Source organism: Eschrichtius robustus, chromosome 7, assembly GCF_028021215.1.
Source record: "Eschrichtius robustus isolate mEscRob2 chromosome 7, mEscRob2.pri, whole genome shotgun sequence".
In the NCBI taxonomy this organism is placed as follows: domain Eukaryota; kingdom Metazoa; phylum Chordata; class Mammalia; order Artiodactyla; family Eschrichtiidae; genus Eschrichtius; species Eschrichtius robustus.
The window spans coordinates 104660389-104685117 of NC_090830.1; the positions used below are offsets into that span (position 1 = coordinate 104660389).

General features: G+C 36.0%; 1 protein-coding gene across 4 annotated transcripts in view; it reads right to left on the reverse strand.

Annotated features, from left to right (window-relative positions):
- Positions 1-24729, reverse strand: part of IDE (insulin degrading enzyme) — a 111553-nt gene that overhangs the window by 42515 nt on the left and 44309 nt on the right. For all 4 annotated transcript variants that reach the window (XM_068548210.1, XM_068548211.1, XM_068548208.1 and 1 more), the window contains 9 exons: positions 23240-23424; positions 21657-21864; positions 18395-18564; positions 7727-7849; positions 3080-3192; positions 2348-2510; positions 1546-1638; positions 1017-1108; positions 117-197 (listed from right to left, as the gene is read on the reverse strand). In XM_068548210.1, coding sequence (XP_068404311.1) covers positions 117-197; positions 1017-1108; positions 1546-1638; positions 2348-2510; positions 3080-3192; positions 7727-7849; positions 18395-18564; positions 21657-21864; positions 23240-23424 — 1228 coding nt within the window. The remainder of the gene's footprint in view (positions 1-116; positions 198-1016; positions 1109-1545; positions 1639-2347; positions 2511-3079; positions 3193-7726; positions 7850-18394; positions 18565-21656; positions 21865-23239; positions 23425-24729) is intronic.

A 24729-nucleotide genomic window follows, 5' to 3' on the forward strand; every position in this document is an offset into this window, starting at 1 on the left:
TTAGACTATACCTTCAATTTTTATCATTTGTGTAGTAATGAAAGTAATATTATTTATACAAGATCACTGAAATACTCTACATGCCAATGTATAGAGTAAAATAACAATAAACTTACATGCAATATTCCTGCAATCTTAGAGGTATAACCCCGTGGCCTCTCTTTATCTTTAAACCTAAAAGCAACAGCATTCAAGTCCTAAATGAAAAATTAAATCAGTTAGACATAAGTCACCTATTATTTAGAAATACTATTTTTGGGGGGGGATTGGTTTGCACTATAGACTTTCTACTCCATATTTAACTATCACACTTTCTGGAAAAATGGCTATGCTTGACTTAGGAATGTACAGAACATGAATGAAAATAACAAACACAGAATATGACTCTGTTGAAACTATTAGTCAAAGAATTAGGAAAACTGTGGAGGAAGCTTGTGAGATCCAACAGTTGCATACATGATGATTTTGCTGACTCTTTCAGAGAACTGCAGCCTGATTAGAAGTTATTGTCATAAGTTTCACAAGCAGAGATTATACCTTTAAACTTTTATCTATGTAAAGAGGTTATCTCTTATCCTAAAATACATTTCAGAGTCTTGATAGTCCTTAATTATATAGTAGATATTTTAAAAAACTCTTAAAAGAAGGCTTTAAACATTTAAAAGACAAATACCTTCTGTTTTATGCAAAAAAAAAAAAAAGGCCAGGCTTTTCCATACAAACGACAATAAAATCACTTTTAAGAACACAATCATATATATAACAATTCACTGTTTCTTTGAGAGTATGCTACAAATTTTTATCACGAGATCTGAAAATGACACAGCTCATGCAACTTCAGGCCGGCAGAGAATAGAGTAAGCCCTGATAGATAAAACCTCAAGAAACTGCTGACTTTCTTCTGAGGGATAGAAAAGCAATCTGATTTCTTTCCTTTTCCTTATATTTAAATTAATTCACATATATTTGTTTCTTGAAAAATTTCCTTAAGAAAAATTTTGGTGAAACAAAAGTACCTTGCACTCTTGGAAAACCCATTCTTGAGGTCCTTCCGCACGTAACTTCTGAATGTATTGAAACATGTGCAAAATTATATCTTCAACATGTACTGGAAAAAAGGGGCACACTTAAAAACCATTCAGTCCTCGAATCCTTCAAAGCAATGAGCTCACTCCTAAGGTAAAGTCAGGTAAGTAGAAGACGGTCCCTCTTAGAGATGGGAGTTCTCACCTCCCTGAGACTGGTTTTAGGGTCCCACATACATGGCCCTCCAGGATTTGGTATATGTGACTGAAGGGGCTTTGGGGTAGTAAATGAGCAAATACAAAGTCAGGTACACATTTTACAAGTGCAACATAATGATCAGTTGTTAAGGAGGGAAAATCATCCATGAAATGAAGTTACACATGAAAAATACAATGGATAAAATGGTATGAATTAAAGTGTTTATAGCTTTACAGCAAAAAACAGATCCACAGCATAAGTTAATAAAAGTAAATCATAAGAAATCAATTTTCATTCAAAAACAAAAAGGTCAATACTTACATAATCCTTCCTCAGTCAAGTCCACATTAATGATAAAAAACATAAAACCTCGGGCTCCTTCCTTTTGCCCACCAACAAGAGTATTTACCCAGCCTGTAACATTCAAAGGAAATCAACATGATTGCATGTGTGTCTTCTTTTAAGACAAGGATTTTTTTAAAAAAATTCATTCTGTATGTGCCCAATGGAACACATAGAATGGCCCTCTTGCAGAAAAGATTGGAAAAAAAATCAGTTCAGAAAAGCACTGAAAAGCAGTTCAGACACTGCAAAAGATTCAAATGATTTTTTTAGTTTGGGAGCTTTCCTTGGGACGCTTCAAATCATTTCCCAAATCAAGAGTAGACGACTGTGCTTAAGTGTTATATAAAAAGAGTCTGAGTGGAGAGGAACCTTGGAAATCTATTGACTGATCCTAGTATACCCTTTGGTTTGATGGATAAGAGCAGGCAAATAAATATTTCAGCACATTTCATAGAGATGGTAAAGAATACCCAATGTGAGCTTTTACTTTTTTTAACCTCTATCTTATTTAAAACATGCACTACAATACCTTTTGAAATATGTAAACTTCACAGCTCAATACTGAAGGATAAAACAAATTATGGAAAAAGACAAAAACAAAAATCCCAAAGCAAAAAACAAGTGTACAACAACCAACACCTCACTCTCATCAACCCTAAACGGTATCATCTGAAAATGTTCCTTCACAGGAAAATATTTAGGAGAAATGAGAGTCAGAGTAAAAAAATATGGTGGAGGTGGGGTACTACCCTCAGAAGCTGGTGTCCAAGAGACTCACCCTTTGATTTAAGTTCTGATAACAGACTCCCAGGACCTTCATGCCCAATGAGATGACCAAGATAATGACCAGGATTTGATTTGTAGTATTTCTGAAGGTCAGGTATGGGAAATGTCACGTAAAGATTCCTAATGTCCTTAATGGGTACTATTTTGTAAAGTTGCTGGGGAAAAAATAAAACAAACAAATCACAAAAGGTTAGCTATGTACAACTCCTACTGAATAAAATACTTACAAACTATGAAGAATAGTGATTTTCAAAAAAAAAAAGAATACCGATTTTCATGGAAAAATCCCAAATTCAGGAGAGAATCAACTGCCAGAGAAAACCATACTGACCACACAGAAATAAACGACCTGGGCTCTTTCTTAGTGGGATTTCATTACAGTTGGTATGCAGTCCATGTTTGGTCCCCTTGACCATGCAGCTCAATACTTTTGGATACTTGCCTTCTGGCACTGGATAACAGCTTCTACAGTCTGCCAAGGTTATAGCTACCAAAACTACTTTTAACATGCAAAGATCAGAACATATTGTTATCTTTTTGGTGATACATGTCCCTAATAAATGTGAAATTGATTTGATTTGATTTTAATATAAACCAGACAAATATTAAAAACTATATAAATAATGGAACCTCCAAAAATGTTCATGTACTCTTTGGTAAACCAGGCATATATTATGTCCATAAATTTAAAAAAGAAAAAAATACTAGAAATACCTGCACTTACTTTAAGATGTTCTTCTTGGAAAGGATGTTCAGGAAATTCTGGCAATGGGACATTTTTGTTCTCCACTTCAGAAAATAACTTCACCACCAGATCAGTCAAGTCATCTAAAGATTCTACAAGAAAACAGACAATGGAAACAGAACTTAAACTAATCATAACACATGATGGGTAGTATTTAAAAATCTTAGGATTATATACACATATATAAAATCACTATGTTGTACACCTTAAGTTTTTTTTTTTTTAATAAATTTATTTATTTTTGGCTGCACTGGGTCTTCATTACTGCGCACGGGCTTTCTCTACTTGAGGCAAGCGGGGGCTACTCTTCATTGCGGTGGCTTCTCTTTGTTGCGGAGCATGGGCTCTAGGTGTTCGGGCTTCATTAGTTGTGGCACACGGGCTCAGTAGTTGTGGCTTGCAGGCTCTAGAGCGCAGGCTCAGTAGTTGTGGTGCATGGGCTTAGCTGCTCCGCGGCATGTGGGATCTTCCCGGAGCAGGGATCGAACCCGTGTCCCCTGCATTGGCAGGCGGATTCTTAACCACTGCGCCACCAGGTAAGTCCCTGTATACCTTAAATTTGTACGATGTTATATTTTAATTATATCTCAGTAAAGCTGGGGGGCGGGAAGAAAACACCTTACAATTGCCTGAAAAATCGCAGGACTATTAAAAGGAAAACCTAGGAATTTTTTAAAAACTCCATCTGATAAAGTTGAAGCGTTCAGTAAAATCCCACCAGTGCCTATATAACTTCTGAAGCTATGCAGTATTGATATTGATTATACCTCACACGTATCTGTCTCTTTATAGTTTAAAAAACTGTTTTACAAATATTATCTTGTAATAAATTTCAAACAAATATTGGAAACAATAATAGAATAATGAGTGGCATTTGGAAACTATTTTATCTACGATTCCCAAAAGGCACATACGAAACCACTGACAGATTATAACATTAACTTAATAAATAGACACAGTCTAAACCCATTGCTAAAAGTCAAATATTAGAGTTTGTAAGTAATTGATTTTGTGGGGGAATAGTATAAAATGGTGAGAAGAATCCTGGGTCTTCAATTCTAACCCCAACTTCACCAACCAATTATGTCAAGAGACTATTTGGACAAACTGTTTAACCACTCCAGGTTCTATAAAACATGAAAGCTGGGTAGGATGATCACAAGTCTCTTCAAGGTCTAACACTATATGATTCTGTACCATACTGTGTCAACCTCATGCAAAGATTTGTAATTGTTGATAAGATTATATAGCCACTTATGTGAAGTTCTTCTATGTTATCATCTATCTATATTTTTAATAGAGAGTTGTATTTGCAAAAGTATGAGATGTTCACTGCAACACCATTTATAACAACAATAAAAACTGGAAATGACCTAAACATCTATCAACGTGTGCATGTTACAAAAAGTCTGTATATTGGAATATTATGTAGCCATTAATGAGGGAGAGGTCTGTATGTGCTGATATGAAAATATCTCAAAGCTCTATTAAGTGAAAACCACAGACTTCAGTGCCATGTAGTATAATCTCATTTAATTTCTTAACAGACACACATAAATCCAAGTATATTAACAAAATTCTACTTTTGCAAGTATAACAAAAAATGATATAAAGTGACTATCTTTGAGGAGAGGGCATAGTGGTCAAAAGGTGGGATAAGGAAGAAGAACGTGATTTCCATTTTATATCTTTCTGTATGGGATAAATTTTTTTCTGTGCACACATATTACTATTATTCTAAAAAGAAAAAAGTGGAAAAGGTTATCTTTTTATAAACAAGATAACCACTCACCTTGATTCTGCCTCCTCAAAAACAGGTTATTTATAAATGGTATAAACATTCATTACTTGTCACTGTCAGGAAGCATTTGAATCGAATAAGAAATTTCCCTTGATATTCTAGGACCCATTTTGAACTTTTCCATGAACTCTCTAAAAAGCACTTACTCACTATATGAGAATTGCCTATAGATAGTATGAAGTTCTCTTTTAGGTCTATGAATGTGGGCATGTGCACTTTATTTATAAAACATATGTATTTTTACTTTGATTCTTTTGACATGTATGAAGGACCCTAAAATGTCCAGAGCCAAATAAAAGGCCAGCCCGTGGCTGTTTGTTATATGACAAGTGAACTCGGGAATGAATCGGGTGTATTTGGAGCAAGAGATGTCAGAGACACCCGACATAAAGACATAAAGAGACACACAGATGGGACACGTAACTGGAAACAAGATGGGCAGTCAACAATGATTTGTCACCCTGAAGTGAGGACGACAGCGAGGCCCTTTAGAGCAAGGTTCTACTAGGGTATGCCTTTCCTTTTAGAAGCACAAATTCACCATGTAGCTTTTTTTTTTTTTTTTTTTTTTTTTTTCACCATGTAGCTTTTTAAAGGTAAGGCAGCTGTACAATAATGCACCATCTGTCTTCACTGTGAGCTACCAGAGATCAGGGAACTGAGTCCCATTCATCTTTACATTACCAGGACTTGGCAATCCTAGGGTCTCTACTTGACAGTTACCTATCTGTCAAGTGTCCAGGTAATTGGTGCTGCCACAACTAGAGGGAGGACCCCGTGGGAGAAGAGAGAAAAACTTTTTTGTCCCTTTGTGACAGAGATCCTTCCACATGGTTACTCTTCCTCTCCCCTCGTCCTAGAAGAAGGAGCGGATTATCTATTAATCCTTTAAGAGATCCTGTTTCCTCCACACACCACTGTACTGTAAGGACACTTCTCCCAGACATGCCATCAAATCCACTGAGCTGAGCACAGGAGGTCAGTCACACTGGGAGAGGGAACTGGAACAAAGAAACTCTTTGTCTCTTTCAGATGCTTATTCTGTCATTTCCACTAAACCAAGAACACTGAGGGCAGGGCTTATGTATGCGTCATCTGCTGTCATTATTACTTGCCTAATAAGTGCGTAATGAAATCATGTGTTTTATCTCAAGATGACATGGACAAAAATACAGCTTAGAAACCTACTCCCAGGACTAGGCTCTAAATACCAAGTGATATTTTTTAACACTCTACAGATCTACCTACCTTTAGAAAGCACACAGGATTATAATATACATTTTTTATTAGCCTTACTCCTTGGATCCATTTTATATCCTTGTTCCTATTACCAAGTTAAAATATATATAGTTGTTTATTTACTACCCACAAAAGTAACATTTGCCAATAGCAGAATACTTTGAAAAACAAAAGCAAAAAAACAAAACCAAAAACAAAAGAAGAAAACAAAAGTCGCCCATAAGCTCATGATTATGGAATGCTGAAAGTAGCTACCATTTATGGAGCATTTTACTGTGCTGCCAGGCACTATGCACTTTTTCTGCATTATCTCTATTAAACCTCACAACAGGTATGAGGTACCACCTCCATTTTACAAATGCAAAACCTGAAGTGCAGAGAACTGAAGTAACTTTGTTAGCTCATAGCCACTATATACTGAGTAGGTGGTATATTAGGAATACAAACCCAAGCTCTCAGACTCTAGAGCATGAGTTCTTAACTACTATACCACATTATTAAATTTCTGGTATGTTTTTCTACTTTGTCTTATGTCTCCCATTTATGTCTATTAGAATTTTTTAGAAATCCCCAAATGGGATCAGATAGCACACAGTGCTTTTATAGAGTGCTTTTGTTTTCTATTTAATACAATAAGAATATTTTCCCAAGTTATGAAAACACTGTCATGAAACTATTTATTCATGCAATATTTACTTACTGAGTACTTATGATGTGTCAAGCACTAACCCAGACAAAGCAGTGAACAAACAGTTTCTATTCTCAAGTAACTTACATTCTGGTACAGCAGACAACAATAAAGAATATTTAATATTTCAGGTGGTGATAAATGTTTTAAAGAAAAATAAAGCAGGTGAGAGGGGAGGAAGTGGGAGAAGGGATGCTATTTTCTATAAGATGCTCTATTATATACCTATAACATCACTATTTAACCAATCTTCTGTTAATGAACATTTAGCTTGCATCTAACTTTTCACTAATAAATACTATACTGAAACATCCTCGTACATCACCTGTTTGAACAACTCTAATTATTTCCTTAGATTGCACTTCTAGAAGTAAAAATGTACTTTATAGGGTGATGCATCTTGTTAAACTGTCCTCCAGAAAGTGTGGAGGAATTGCATAAATTGTATACACCACAAATACAAAAGAGCACCTCTCCTCATAATGGGTATTAGTTAAAACAAAACCCAAATCAAAATTATGGTAATTTAATAGGGGAAACAATATCAAACTTTGTTGCTTTCTAATAGTTTTCCTAGTTTATAATCATCTGTCTTTTATTTTTTTTTAGTTTTTTTGAATTTTATAAGGTCAAATCTCTCAATCTTGTCCTTTATACTTCCTTTCCTTGCTATTAATTTATATTTTCTTCAGGTCTCCATTTAAAATCACCTAAGCTTCTTTTTAGAACACAGTGAGTTAAAAACAAAATTCCCCTCCACATATTCTCCAACAAGATCATTTTCAAAAGCCTCTGAACAGATAAAAGGAAGTGTCTTATATCCTTCTTCCAAAGTGAAAAAGCCAAAGTGGAAAACTAAGATTATCCAACACCATGAAAAAATTTTAACGATTCTTACCTCGACCTAAAACACAAATAGCCATTAAGTTGGATGAATAATAAGTAGAATGGAATTTCAGTAGCTCTTGTCTTACATCAATGCCTTCTTGGTTTGGTCTAGTCTCTAGAGTATATTTGTTACCTGAAAGGAAGGAAAAACATTTCTAAGAAAAAGCAAAATATGCAAATTTTAAAGTCTTATAATTATTACTGACATTGTTATAAGGTAAACTTAAAAAATAGAGTCCAAACACATATAATGATTAGTCAAATATGTTTGACCATAACCTGGATAAACAGGATAGTATAGTACAAACTAATAACATTTTAATCTCTAGAGAGTCTTCCCTCAAGAGCTTAAAGTACCTTATAAAAATTATACTTCTTAAAATTCCTAAGAGATAGTAGGTATTATGAGCACTTATAAGACAAAATGAGATCCACATGGCCTCCATTCACACTTACTTTAACTTCCAATTCCCTAGGTGCTCCGTAATTAATTGAACATAGTCACTGGGGGATCTTTTTGGAACTTGCCAAGTTACTTGTGGAAAGAAATGTACTATTCTTGGCTGAAGCACTAAATTTGTGATGTGAATTCTCATGAATTTGACCTACACTGGTAAAAATAGGATGCAATGCTATTTTTGTAAGTCTCAAGCGATGTACACAGCGTACCACTATGAGATGTCTTATGAAATTTAATAACTAATTCAATTAGGATAAAATATGCATGTGAAAAGCAAATAGTCAAACTCTCTAAGTAGTACATTTCTAATAAAGATCTTGCCATTTAAAGGCTGGGAGGTGGAATTTCAATGATTGGTATCTTTCTAAAAATGGCATCTTCACTAGAAATACCCTAAGATCTAGTATAATAATTTTTATTATTGTTCCTGCTTATACTATTCAATGGGCTACTCTTTTTCACCTGCATAGATGAAACTATGGCAGAACATATTCTTGATGTGTTTTTTCCCCTTGGGTTATTATAATGGCTGAGGAACTGGCATTGGGAGAGTGCCCTTCACTAAACTGGATATCTAGAGAGAGCCATCAGATGGCGTTCTCAGACCCAGTCTTTAGCCACGTAGAGCTGAAGATTCTGAGCCAAGATTCATGCCCCAGAATGCTTCAATCAACAGATCTAGTGGAGTGTGCAAGAAACAGCCCAGCCAGTACTCGTTAACCTTTCTCTAGTCAGAAAGCAATCAAATGTACTCATATTCACTAGCATAGCCTGCTAATCAAGTCTCCAGGTCCTTTATCAGTCTTCTCAGTTTCACTAAAGATCCAGTTCAACTCCAGATCTGCTCTGCTAGGGGTCCTAAAATACCCCCTCATTCTACCTGAGGAATCCAGGTGATCTAAAAAGTATCCAGGGTCCTAACTCCTCAGAAAAAAAAAAGAAAAAAGATGTAAAAAAGCATAAGACTAATATTTAACAACCAATAAATAGAATAGAAAGTCTGATGACACCAGTGTTGTGGTGATGGTGAAATGAGAACTCAGACGCTGCACGAGGGAGTGCAAACTGGATCAACCACTACAGGAAACAACTTGGCAATATCTGTTTAATCTAAAAGATGTACATATCCTAATATACAGTAATTCCACTCCCAGAACCCTAGAGAACTGTGTACAAGGAAACATGTATAAGAATGCTTATAGCAGCAATGTTTCATCAACAGGAAAATGGATGAAGAATCATATATGCATTTAATAAATTTTTCAGATAGCAGCAAAAAATAAAAATAAAAAACTTATCAGAGGGGGCTTCCCTGGTGGCGCAGTGGTTAAGAATCCACCTGCCAATGCAGGGGACACGGGTTCGAGCCCTGGTCCGGGAAGATCCCACATGCCACGGAGCAACTAAGCCCGTGAGCCACCACTACTGAGCCTGCGCTAGAGCCTGCATGCCACAACTACTGAGCCCGCATGCCACAACTACTGAGCCCGCATGCCACAACTACTGAAGCCCACATGCCTGGAGCCTGTGCTCTGCAACAAGAGAAGACACCGCAATGAGAAGCCTACACACCACAACGAAGAGTAGCCTCCGCTCGACACAACTAAAGAAAGCCTGCGTGCAGCAACGAAGACCCAACGCAGCCATAAATAAATAAATTAATTAATTAATATATTTTAAAAACTTATCAGAGGCACACTCTCTAATATGGATAATCCTTACAAATATACCACTGAATGAAAAAATACAAGTGGTAGAGATTACTCACAATAAAATACCATTTTTATAAAACTAAAAAAACTATACAACATATTGCTTAGAAATAAATGCATGACAGCAATGTTTTATAAAAAAAAAGCATGAGAGTGACAATCACTAAAGTTAAGATAGTGGTTATCTCTCGGGAGCAGGGAGAAAAATGCAATTGGAGAAGTGTACAACAGATGCTCAAACTGTATTAGTAATGTTCTGTTTCTTTAAGTAGTGTGTAAAGAATGATCTGGCAAATGCTTTTATACTCATCTCTTTTATGACAAATAATAAATCTGTAAAAATGTTACAGAATTTAATATAATACTTGAAGTACAGCAGAAAATAGGCAATAAACAGTATCTACTTCTGTTACGATTTGAATTGTAGGAGGGATTCCTGGCTTCTGAGTACAGCACAGAAACCGTTCCACCAAAGTAGGGAAGAAAGCTCAGTAAATGGTCCAGATGACTTTCCTCTACCTAAGAATCCATATGTGGAGAACAATGTGAATATGGCTGGGATAACAAATACCAGTTCAGTCTCTAGACATATACTGTCCTAATTTAACACTAATTCAGCTGGGTCATTTATATCAAATTAAAATGCTGCTACAAAAATCTTGAATCCTACCTTTCTGGCTCTCTCACCGTAAGAGTGAGCTCCAGCAGAGGCTTGAGGATGTCAGGATTGCTGACCCACTGGGACCTTCCGCTCTGGGCCTGCCAGAAGACAGCACTGGCTTGGCAGTTGGGAGATTCAGGGTCTCCCATCCCGACTCCATCCTTGACTAATGAAGCAACCTTGGAAAAGTCTACAAATATCTCCAAGGGGTCATTTATTTTATCTGTAAAATGGGGCTAATATGGGTACATGCCCAATTGTTAAAAGCAAGGGTCAATCCCTGACCCCTTCGTTTACTAGCTGTGAGACAAGTTTCTTAACTTCTCTAAGCCCCAGTTTCCTTATTGGTAAATACGAATAATAAGAGAACCAGCCTCACAGGATTGCCATGAGGATTAAATGAATAATCTGTGTTAAGGCTCAGCATAGCATCTGTCAGACAATAATTACTTAATAGGAACTTGGGTTGCTGTGAAGTTTACGGGAAGTGATAACGGATATGAAGACGGTTTTGTAAATTGTAAGCTCAGTAAATTTTATTTTATATTTTCATTATAAGAACTATAAATTCTATTTTAAAAAAAGCTTACAAACTCAGTACTAATATATATGAGTACTGATTTTCGAGTAAATAGAATGTATTTTCCTGGAAAATTCTAAAGCCAGCCAAATATTTCTTATACTCTGTGGGAAGGACTGAGTTTGAAGTTTTAGAAATGTGTTTTAGAAATCAAAGCTGGCTCCAACTGTATGTCTCATAAGGTTCTCAGGGAAAAGTCATTTGATAGTTATAACCATGAAACTCTTAATTGCTCTCTGAAAATCTGAGATTCTGAAGGTTAGGTTAATATATCTACGGTTAGTTACTTGGAATTATTATAACCTCTTTTTTCTTTTTAAGCTCTTTCTTCTTGCTATAGCAATCTTCTAAAAATCCTGGAAGAGACCAAAGCCTTTGGAGATACATTAATTTTCCTAAAAAATTAAGAAGGACAATTCTCCTGCAGCTGGGTAAGTACATGTAAGTACAAGATGTGAGTTACAAAAGAAAAGGGGACTTGAAGTGAAAGCCTCTTAAGTGCCATAATAAAGCACCTGTACACTTGTTTTCAGTTTTCAATTTCTAGTTTTCCATAGACACATTTCCTAGCAAGGAAAAAAAAAAAAAAGATACTAACAAAAGCCAGGGGAAAATTTGGAGAATAATACATGACTAAGTGGGCTGAAACATATCAAATATTTTTATATCTATGAGTTTAGCATGATACTAAAAAAAACAAATTAGTCATCATTCAAGGATGCTAGGGAACCAACTCAATATTTTGAAAACTGGTAAATAAAGGGAATGAATCAAACATTTGTCTTGCCTTTCCTATAATAATTGTACCACTGGGTAGGCAAAAGTAGAAAAAGAGATCTTCTGTTTATAGTAGTATTCAAGCAAATCAATATGAGAAAAAAACAACAGAATTAGAATTAGAGAGATGATGCATTGAGGATGGTTGCAACATCATAAACAGAAAACTAGACATTATACGCCCCTGATGAAAGAACACATCACCACCTATGAAGCCCTCCCACAAAAAAGACAAAAATGAATCTGACCAAGCCTCTATATCCAACTGCCAATTTGTGGAAATACAGAAGACAGAGGAATATGTTAAACTACACTGTTGGGAATGCAATCAGCAAAAGCTAGGCTATGAAAAGTTCTACACAATAAATATCCTGATTCTTCAATAAATAAATTCCAGGGGGTCAAAGGGAGGGAGCAGAGGAGAGAGATGAAGAATGAACCTATAGACTAAAAATTTAAAAGACACATTAATCACTAACAATTGACACTTAAGTAGATCTTTCAAATAAACCTTTAAAAATTATGACTTTTATGAGACAACTAGAAATTTGAACACTACCTGCATAGTTGATGATATTAATGATAATGGTACTTTTACCTTGTTTTTTAAAAGTCATTATCTTTAGAGACATATATTGAAATATATGTGAGTGAAATGATATGATGTCTGGGATCTTTTCAAAATAATACAAGGGGGTGACTGGGAATGCAGATCAGACAGGACTGGCCAGGGCAAAGTGATGTATACACAGGGTTCGTTACAGTATTTTGTCTACTTTCGTACATTTTAAATTCTTCAGTTAAGAAGAGGAAGGGATGGAGGGAGGAAAGGGAGAAAAAAGTAAATGATTAACTTTTATTGGGGTCTAATTTTTTGTGTCATTATCATCATCCCAGGGTCAAGAGATGTTCAACTACCTTCTGGTTCATATTTCACAATATTTTTTTTGGTCCTAATCCATTTTCCTACTCCTTCCTACAAAAGCATCCTTTATTACGGCCAATAACAGCCAAGGGCTCACTCCTTGGTCTTTGCTTCTTGTCATGGTTTTGGGGGTCAACCTAACATTATCACAAAGAACACAGGCTTAAGAGTTCAGACTGATTTGATACTGAATCCCATAACCTACACAGACACTTCTGCTACCACCCTCCCTTTCTCCCTCCTCCCTGTATTCCCCACAAGGCTATGAAACTTTGGTCTAATTATTCTGTCAGTATTAGTTTTGGCATCTGTCAAATGGGATGATGAAAATTTCAGTATTGTGGTTAAAGTTAAATGAAATCATATTAGGTAAAACACCTACCCAGTGTGTGGCACTTAATACTCATACAATAAATATTGTTCCTTTTCTTCTTGAGTGGCTCTTCCTCTACTTAAGAAAATCCTACCCAACCTTCAGGAAAATTCAATTTGCGTCTCCTCTGAGATCCTGGAGAATTTAATTCTAGGCAAACCTAAAGCAGGTAGAATAGTAGTTAAAAGCACCAGACCTGGCTCCAGCATTCAAAAAGCTGAGTGACCCTAAGCAATTTAATTACCTTCTCTGAAGTCTTAGTTCACTCATCTATAAGACAGAAATAATAAGAGCACGTACCTACTGGGGATATTGTGAGAACTGAGTTAAATAATCCAGGCAAAGTGCTTAGTACAGCACTCAGTAAAAATTAGCAAGGAGGAAAAAAGAGAGAAGAGATTATGTTCCTGGAAAATCAAATCTGAGATTATATTCCAGTGAAATCCTGGGTTTGACTTGCTCTCCAACTAAACCAGAAACATCTTGAGTGCAAAGACACTGATTATACTTCTTTGCATTTTCTAATGCACTTTACATGTAGAGGACCTTTAAAAAATTACTTGTCAACTGAGAGAGAAGGGGAGATAATCTGAGCGCACTTATAACACCCTATTCAGATTCTTAGGATCCTGTGGTACGTGCTACAAAACATAAATGCCACATAACAATTAAGAAAGAAAAACATCACCCATATCTAAATACAGCTCCACCCTCTATTTCCAGGCACTCTCCCACTTTGCCTTTCATTCTATCAAGGAGTGCCTGTTTTGTTTCCCTCACCCACATCCTGACTTCCTTCTTTTATTTCCTTCTCAGCTGACTAAACCCAGTTGCTCCCACAGTGTCTGTGGGGTTATGATTAGAGAAACAGATCACTAAAGAATAACCAGAACTAAGTTTTCCCTTTCCTGTTCCAAACTACTTTTAAAAATTCAAGTGCTTCTGCTTTTATTCCATGGAGACGCAGAGAAGAAAATTTTTAAAGGCAACAGGGCAGAGAAAAGACATATAATTTATCAGGAACTATGGAACTAAAACTAAAGGCATATGTGAGTGATAAATGAAGGGGCAAAGGGAATGTGGTCACCAACCACTGGTTCAGCCTAAAAAGAGAACAGGAGAACAACACTGCTCTAGTAACACTGCCCAATAGTCAGTTCATCAAACCCACTGACTCTTCAAGCAGCCCTGGCTGCCCCTCACGACTTCATGGCAAAGACCTTTTCAAAGTTTTGTTGTCTTTCACAGCTACTGATCCTCTATTACATTGTTATTATGGAGGCTACTATCATTTACTGAGCACCTTTATGGCCAGACTTTTGGCTAACCACTTCACATGCACAACCTCTTCTTTTAAAATTTATTTTATTTATTTATTGTTGGCTGCATTGGGTCTTCGTTGTTGTGTGTGGGCTTTTCTCTATTTGTGGTGAGTGGGGGTAACTCTTCGTTGTGGTGTGCGGGCTTCTCATTGCAGTGGCTTCTCTTGTTGTGGAGCACGGGCTCTAGGCGCGCAGGCTTCAGTTGTTGTGGCACGTGGGCTCAGTAGCTGTGGCTCACGGGCTCTAGAGTGCAGGCTCAGTAGTTGTGGCGCACGGGCTTAGTTGCTCCACGGCATGTGGGATGCTCTCAGACGAGGGCTCAAACCTGTGTCTCCTGCATTGGCAGGCGGATTCTTAACCACTGCACCACCAGGGAAGCCCTACTCAGGCATTCTTTTATATCCATTATATATTTCTTGCTCTTCTGTTAGAGCTACTTCTAAATACCTTATAGCTATTTTTATATTGTAAATGAAATAATTTTTCCTGTAGCATTTTTCTAATTGATTACTATTGATACAAAAATGCAATGTTAGTGTTTCTCTTCTTTTGGCAACGCTGGTGAATAATCTTATTTTTAATGACTGATCTGAAGAGTTCTTGAATTTTTTATGTAATCACATTATATGGAAATAAGGAAAGTTTTCTTTTGCTTCCTTTCAACCTCTTACTTATCACGTTTTTTTCCCTTAACTTCCTGCAATGACTAGTACCTACGGCACAACTGAACAAAAAAGTGATTAGAGGGTATTCTTGTTTTGTTTTTGCCTTTCAACAGAAATCCCTTTGAAACTTCAGAATTAATCATGATGTCTGGCATAGGTTGTTATCAACTCAAGAGTTTTTTGTTGTTTTGTTCATGAAGGAGTTTTATCAAATGCTTTTCCTGGGTCTACTGAAATGACTGCCTTTCACTCTGAATTACTTAAACTGTAGGTTGGGACCCACTCGATTGTGATGAAATAAATTTAATGTATTGGCAGACCAGAATTTTTTTTAAAAGAAACAGAATATAACAGAGGGTACCAGACTACATCTGAAAATATAAGAAAGATATTGTTTGGTAAAACTTTTGTTTCAGTTGCTCACACAAACACGCATACATGTGCTCTGGGTAAAATATGTTTCTTACTGTGGGTTGTATAAAGAAAAAGTACTGCTAAGGACAAACATTTTATTGTAAGGTTTTCTTAAAAATATAGAACACAATGCTTGGTTTTTGTTCATTTAAAAATACCCAGCTTTTCCTGATATTAAATAATAATATTATTAAAATAATATTTTAATATTTTAAATATTAATGTTAAAACAATAAATCATAATCCCTTGATGGACAAAATGGCCTGCACTCACAGAAACATCTTAAGTTACTAAAAAATAAGAGAAGTAAATTAAGTATGAACTTCTGACAAGGATTCTTCTGCAAGAATAACTTTTGCAAAATTTTATACGTGTGTAATTTCTAAGGTAAGGGTATACAGCTTTCATCATACTTTCAAACTTGTCTGTGTCCTTAACAATCGACAGAACCTCTACTCCAAAAAGTTCAGTGTTAGTTTATATTTCTAAAATCAGTAGGTAACTTGGTATTTGCATTACTTATATCACATTTTCTGTACTTCTGTACTGAGTCTGGCTAACTCACCTCTTAGCTGTTTATATTACCTCATATTTTGCTAACTGCCCAGCCTTGTCAGTGGTTAAAAAACAAATATGCTCTTAAACTCCACCTCCACGTAACTGACCATTCAATGTTTTTCTTTGCCCATCACTCCTGAAACCTTCTTCTAGGACATTTTAAGATTGTTTCTTGTTTGTGACCAGAGGTAATACTGCTCACCTTACTCACTGGATTTATTTCTGGAAGATTTGTGGCTGCTTCCTGATTATGCTGATTGTGATTTATCACCAGTGAGACTATTTAAAAGAAGGCAACTCCCAAAGAGGAGCTCTAACATGTTCTGCACAATAGCAGCATTGTTGGTGGAGGTATCTAACCTGCCAAAGGGACTATTTAAAGGACAACACTCATTTGGATGTAGTGATTTTGAAATTTGGTTTTTAAAACTCAGTCCCTCTTGATATACCATGTATGCTGATGTTCTCTACGAAAGCCACTTTTCAGATAATCATTACATAGACATTTTAGAGACCACAATATTCACCTTAGCAATGATGCTGTCACAGGGTGCCAAATATTATAAGTCTAAAGAATACAGTATCACTGCTTCTAATTACAATTTTTAAAAATTCCTATTTCTATAAAGCTATGCTAATTCCCTGGCTGCTGCTAGATATATTAGAATGGTATCCAAACTGAAAGAAAGCTGTCTTTATAGTCTTTTTTTAAAGTCCCCCAAATTAACTTATGTAATAAGCATAAATTTTAAGTATACTAAACAATCTATTATTTTTATGCTATTTCATAATGCCCAAAGCAGTATTTTAAAATCACAGCAACCTTTAACGATGATTACATCTGGTGAAGTGGTAATGGCAAGAGTAGATGAAGAAAAGGGCAACTTTTTGTTTTTGCTTTTTAAAAAAAATACTTTTGTATCATTTAAATATTTAAATTAAATGTACTTTTTAATGAAAAACTGAATAAAGAAAAAGGGTACAATCGTAAAATCAAGAATCTCTACATTTATTTTATTCTACTCCCTGTTATCCCCACCTCTAATCTCCTACCAGCATGTTGTAGCACTTTGAGAGCAGGGACCTTGTGTGTCTTCTATAGTCATGCCCGGAGCAGATGCTATGCATCTACCTGTAGATAGTAGAGGTGGAGGTGATGGGAGCAGGGGGGTTCAACAAGCCTTGAAGTGAGCATTCTATTTATTCAGAATAAAGAGATCTATTATCTCCTCCCTTTGAAATGCTGGTTAATATCTACTCACGGGGACTTCCCTGGTGGTCCAGTGGCTAAGACTCCAAGCTCCCAATGCAGGGGGTTCCAGGTTCAATCCCTGGTCAGTGAACTAGATCCCACATGCCGCAACTAAGAGTTTGCATGCTGCAACTAAAAGATCCTGCATGCCACAACTAAAGATCCCACATGCCACAACTAAAAGATCCCACGTGCTACAACTAAGACCCGATGCAGCCAAATAAATAAATAAATATTTTTAAAAAATATTTATTCACAACTCTAACTGCTCTGTTCCTTAAACAGTCAGACCTCTATTTGTATGGGATGGCCAGAGTAACCTCTAGAGGGCTAAATAACTGCTTAGGTCACTGTTACTACAATTTTGAGAATATCATTCCACGTATTATGTACAAAGTCCAATGCCAGAATCACTCTGTTGTACACCTGAAAATTACACAATATTGCTCATCAACTACACCTCAATTAAAAAAAATATCCAATGCCAAGGGCCCAACTCCTGTTGACATCCTTCTTTTTGAACTACTAGCCAAAATGTTACTCATCTGTTAAAGGGATTATTGCCACTTCATTCTTACTATTTCTAAAATCTAAATTCAATTCTATCACCTTGTTATCCAACAAACTTGCTTCATATTTGGTCACTCTTCTTCTCAATAAACTATCACCTTCTCCATGAAGCTCACATACCTAAGCTTTAACCTCTTTTTAGGTCACGAATCACAAATATAGGTGTCTACATAGGGACCTGCCAGATAACATATGTGTAGGGGCATGGTTTAAGAAATACCAAGGAGTAACAATGATATAACAACCATTTATCAGCTCCAGACTCTGAGTTTATGAACAACAGGATAGGTAGGAACAAGGAGTTCTGCAATCTTCTATCCTGAACTGTAAAATACAATACTGGGCAAAGGGGCCATGGTTTAAATGAGGTCAAGGAGAACAGATGCATTAGAGCCGCAGCTGACAAACCTGTTCCAAATTTGTTGAAGGGGTGTTTGGGATTCCCTGTAGCTTTTTCCAACTGAAAGAGTCTCCAAGCATCATTCATCACATTCTTCTCATGTTCTGAATCAACTGCATTTACCTCTCTGTCTTTGCAACTCTCATCAAACAAGGGGCACAGGAAAAACTGTGCAAACCTAAGGGTATGAAACATAATTAACAATTTGAAAGCTGTTATTTTAAGTGGCCTTTTAAAAATATGTTTAAAAAAATATGTTTGAAACTTAGATAGGAAATATGAATTCTACAGAATAAGAAAAAACTACCATTGCTGCTAAGAAAAAAGGAATATAAGTTCTAAGTAACAGAAGAAAAATATAATATCATACATATGTAAATTCAGAGAACTCTGCCCCAGATATGTTAAATAATTAGTGAAAATATAAAAAGATTAACAACTCTGATTCTGACAATTCCCACGTGTTGTTACCACACCACCAATCAATTCTCCGACACCAGCTGGGTGGCCTAAAATTCAACTCAATACTGATATCATCAGATCTCACAGGTCCTACAAGACTGCCCCCAACTTCGAACACCAATTGCAAGTCCAGGTTGTCACCTGGGCTTCTGACCAACTGGCTGTAGATCAGAGGTTCCCGTGACCTCCTCCTCGGGTTCGATTAATTTCCTAGATCAGCTTACAGGACTCAGAGAAATGTTTTACTTACTAAATTATTGGATTTATTATAGGATATGGATATGGATATGATTTATATATTTATATAAATATTATATATTTATATTATAGGATATGGATAAGGATATGATTCAGGAACAGCCAGACGAAAGAGATGCATAAGGCAAGGTATGTGGGAAGGGTATGGAGCTTCCATGCCCTCTAGGCAGGCCACCCTCCCCAAATCTCCATGTGTTCACCAACTTGTAAGTTCTCCAAACTTCGTCAGGATTGGGTAAATCACTGACCCCTGGTGACTGAAGTCAATCTCCAGCCCCTGGACTGAAAGTTCCAACCCTTAATCACAGGGCTGGCTCCCCAGGCAACCAGCCCCCAAACTCAGATTATCAAGGGACTTCCCCAACGTCACTGCATTAAAATAACAAAAAGCAACCTCTGGCTCTCATCACTTAGGAAATTCCAAGGGTTTTAGGAGCTATGGGCCAGGACCAGGGACAAAGACCAAATATATATTTCTTATTATAAACCACAATACAGCAACAACAAAAAGTCAGGGCAGACTTATGAGACAGCAGCAACGTACTTAAGATTTACAATTCGGCATGTCTATGAAAATCCCTGTTGTATATGGCTAATTCTCCAAGAAAGGAAAAGGCAGGTGATGGTTCTTAGGCAATAAATCTTACATTTACACTTTTAAGTGCAATTTCACTAAGACTCAGGCATTTTAGGACAAACTAAGTGACCTATTTTTAAAAGGCTCTATCTGAATATTTTTCCTTCTTATAAAGAAAAGGAAACAAACTTTAATTAGTGGAAAAAATAATGGAGTGAAAAACCTATGACACAGTAGTTTGACTAAGACATAATTATGGGCTTTTATGAAATATTAAGAGAATTTTAAAAATTTAATAAGCAGTGGTTCAACAAATAACATGGCATGTAACTTTAATATAAGTAACCAATATGCTTTTCTTGAGGCTATTCTTTAATAGTAGTACCAAAGCAGAACTAAGATTCCTTTAGTTAATAAATTAACTCTCCTATATCAGGTTGAAATTTAAATCATGATTTCATATAGTAATAAGTCTTCTTAAGAAACTTTAGACCCCATCTATAAAAAACAATGTCCAGAATTCAGATGAAGCCAAGAGAAGAGGCTCTGTCTGAATGCGACTACTATTCAGTGGGCCTAAGAGACTCCTGGGTTTATAAACATCTCAGCAACTGCACCTCAGTCCAGCTGTCAAAAAGACTGTTATCATTACTTGATATTATTTTAAGCACATAGTGAATACAATCCTGTGCTAAGTACTTTACGCATACCAATCCAAAGGGAAACTCCATCTATCTGGAGCCTATATTCAAAGATATATGGAAACATAATTCTAGACATATAACCACTTTTATCTACCTCAATTCAGGCTGGGAAAAGTGCCTAATAGCTACATACCATAGCTGGACAAGTTCACATAAAGGGTCATGATTCTGACACAGTATAATCAATATCTTTGAAAGATGCTCTATATAAGTGGTTTTTTTACTCTGATCCAAGTAACAGACATCCGCCATCAAACAGAGATCTATTATATGAACATCTGCTGAGGCATTTGTAAAGCAGGAAATTAAATTCAGTGTATGATCCCAGGGAACTCATTAATGGAAGTCTTCTGGGAATACATATAAAAGATGATTACACCTCCAAGCTGCTGCCTGAAGACTGAAACATAAGCTAGAATAAATAAGAAACAGGCTACTCCGACCCAGTCCTGTATCCTGAACCCATGGCCTTGTTCTGTTAATGTTCTTTGTGCTACAGAATAAATTCAAACTATTAGGTTTGAAAAAAAAATGACTATTAATATAAGTAAGCAATTAAAGCTGAGAATTACTAAAACTGTGAAATCAAACTTCATTATAGACCCATCAAAAGGCTGCAGAATTACACCTTCTTGGTAACACAGAAAGCTGTAAAAATTCACCACGGGAAAAATTACACTTTGAACAATGAATCAAATCACTGATATGATAAAAAATTATATATTGTTAGCTGTATAGAAAATTGACCAAGAAATTAAAATAGCCTAATGGAGTTTGCTCCAGAAAATACTTTCACAAAATGTCCCCAGGGTTGAAACAGCAGGTCAAAACATTCTGTATTCACTAAGTATCCTTGAGGATTGAGGAACTAAAGGAGAACAGACTATTTAAGTTCTAGCATTCTGGAACAGGAGTATGGTTGAAAGGAGATCCATGACTCTATTACAGTTTATTCTTCATCACATGCTTCATATGTAATACCAGTTACAGTGGGAAGGCCTGGTGAGAATTTTATAAGTCAATAAAATATTTTGTAGGCTTAAAGGCTGGTTTAAAGTCATGCCATTATTTTTCCTCTACCACAAAGTAAATATATGACATCATTCATTATTTTCTTTTTTATAAAATCCAGAGGGGGAAAATACTGGTTAAAATATCTTTTGTTAAGCTATAAAGCTGTGAAGACATCTTTGTAAAAATATTAATTATTATTATTAACATGATAAGTGAACAAAGGTGGATAAATTCATAGGGTATTTTCAGCATTACCTGTCTAGGGCACCTTCTAGGTGTTCATGAGAAACATCAAAATAGTAATTGGTATGCTCTCCACTAGTAAAGGCATTTGAACTTCCTGCATGCTCACTGAGAAACTGGCTGTATTCATTTTCTTTAGGGTATTTCTTTGTTCCTAAAAATAGCATATGTTCACAAAAATGACTTAAGCCAGCAATATTTGCAGGATCTGACAAGGAACCTGAAAGAGAAGAGAAAATATACATATATAATAAATCATTTTTTTAAATGTTGAAAGCTGTGGAGTACAGATGAATCACAGATGATTTGGAACTTCTGTTAGCATGATAACTCCAACCACAGTCAGAGAAAGTTAAGCATAGGCTACTCTAAATGGTGCAGTTTAGATTCAAGCCCCAGCTTTTGACATCAGTTAGTTGGTGGCCTTGGGCAGATACTTATCTCCTCTGGACATTAGTTTCCTCACATATCACACTAAGAGGAAGAGTTGAATTCACTGTTTTATAAGAGCTAGAAACTTTCTAGCTCTTATATTTTATTGCAGGAGACAATATAGCATAGTGCTAAGAGCATAAGTTTGGGGGTTAGCAGCTCTACTAGCTGTAAAACTTTGAGCAAAATATTTTGCTTCAGTCACTTTTTTTTTAAACATTTTATTTATTTATTTATTTTATTTATTTTTGGCTGCACTGGGTCTTCGTTGCTGCGCCCAGGCTTTCTCTAGTTGCGGTGAGTGGGGGCTACTCTTTGTTGTGGTGCATGGGCTTCTCATTGCGGTGGCTTCTCTTGTTGCAGAGCACGGGCTCTAGGCATGCGGGCTTCAGTAGTTGTGGCACACGGGCTCAGTAGTTGTGGCTCGTGGGCTCTACAGTGTAGGCTCAGTAGCTGTGGCGCAAGGGCTTTGCTGCTCCGCGTCATGTGGGATCTTCCCGGACCAGGTCTTAAACCCATGTCCTCTGCATTGGCAGGCATATTCTTAACCACTGCACCAACAGGGAAGCCCTCAGTCACTTTTTGTATACATACCTTACTTAAGAGAGTTGTGCAATACAAATTAGATGATAACTTGCAAAGCACACTGAGCTGTGCTTGGCAATAATTATTTGTTCAACTTATGATGGTTATTATCTTATTTTCCCAATTCTAAAATGCCATTGAGTTAAATAAAAGCTTTTCAGAGAGGAAAAAAAGAAACTAAATGTACATATAAATAAGAAATAACTTGATTAAAGCAGCATTAAATGTGGAAGAAATGTGCACACAAGAATTTAGGAAATATGGTATTCCCTAGTATATCAAAAGTTTATAAAAGTAAAGGCATTAGAACTGTTACTGTCTTAAAGGATGGGAATGAATTTCCTTGTTTCTAGGTCACCTTAGCTGGGAACCTAACAAGATACTTTTGGTAAATGTAAGGTGATTTAACTTAGACAACTGTAGATTACCTATAGCTGTACAGGGCTACTGTACAAAGTAAGGTACATCGAACTGGTAACTACCAGGTCTCCATTCGCACAAATATGGAGAGTTCTAATAATTGTCAACATTAGGTCAATGAAACTGAACAAAGCTTAATTCATAATTTTAAACTGTACCTATGTGTACATCAAGTGCTGCTGATGATTTATCTGTTGTGGGATCACTGATGAGAAGTACTTTGATCCCATTGACCAGCTCTAGTCCACGGTATTCTCGCTTGTCTTCAGGAGATTTGATGATATGATTTCCTATTCTCTTGATAGCTGGATTATTCATTTTGCTGTAAGTCTTTTTTTGGAAACTGAAAAGAAGAAAATTATTAATTGTTGGATTGTGCTTTTTTCTTTTAATGAACAAAGAGTAACAAGCAAACCCATATAATATATCATCAGATTAAAAAATGTGTACAATGAAGTACAATTAACATACAATATTAGTTTCAGGTGTACAACATAGTGATTCATCACAAACTGATCACCACAATAAGTCTAGTAACCATCTGTCACCATACAAAGTTCTTAAAATATTATTAACTATATTCCCTACATCCCCATTGACTTATTTATTTTATAACTGGAAATTTATACCTCTTAATCACCTTCACCTATTTTGCCCAAACCCCCCTCCATCCTCCCCTCTAGCAACCAAGAATTTTTCCTCTGTATCTATGAGTCTGTTTCTGTTTTGTTTGTTCACTTATTTTGTTTTTTAGATTCCACATATAAGTGAAATCATACGGTATTTGTCTTTCTCTGTCTGACTTATTTCACTTAGCATAATACCCCTCTAGGTCCATCTGTGCTGTTGCAAATGGCAAGATTTCATTATTTTCATGGCTGAGTAATATTCTTGTGTGTGTATATGTGTGTGTGTGTGTGTGAGGTATGGTACACAGACACACACACAAACACACACACACTGGAATATTACTCAGCCATGAGAAATAATGAAATTTTGCTATTTGCCATTTATCCATATCTTGGCTACTATAAATAATGCTGCAATGAACATAGGTCTGCCTATATTTTTCAAATTAGTGTTCTCATACTTTCTGGATAAATACCCAGAAGTGGAATTGCTGGATTGTATGGTAGTTCTATTTTTAATTTTTTGAGGAAACTTCATACAATTGGGGCATTGCATGAAGTCCACCAATAGTGCGCAAGGGTTCCCTTTTCTCCATGTCCTTGCCAACACTTAATTTGTTGTCTTTTTTTTCTTCTTCACATTTCTTTGTACCTGTCTTGTGATGATTGGCAATTGGCACTTCTTGCTTACATTGATTTGTTAATATTTCTGATTTCACAGCTTCACATCTCAATATTCAATTATAAATTCATATTCCAAAAGTTACACTAAGAAAAGATTCAGAAGGATCCAAATATAAAACGAATAATTCAAGCTTTCAATACAGAAAAAATCATGTTCAAATTGTTTTTTTTTTTAATTTAAAGTAACAATGGTTCTTAATTGTTGCCTTTTTGATGACAGCCATTCTGACAGGCGTGAGGTGGTTTTGATTTGCATTTCCCTGATGTAGTGATGTTGAGCATCTGTTCATGTGTCTGCTGGCCACGTGTATGTCTTCCATGGATAAATGTATATT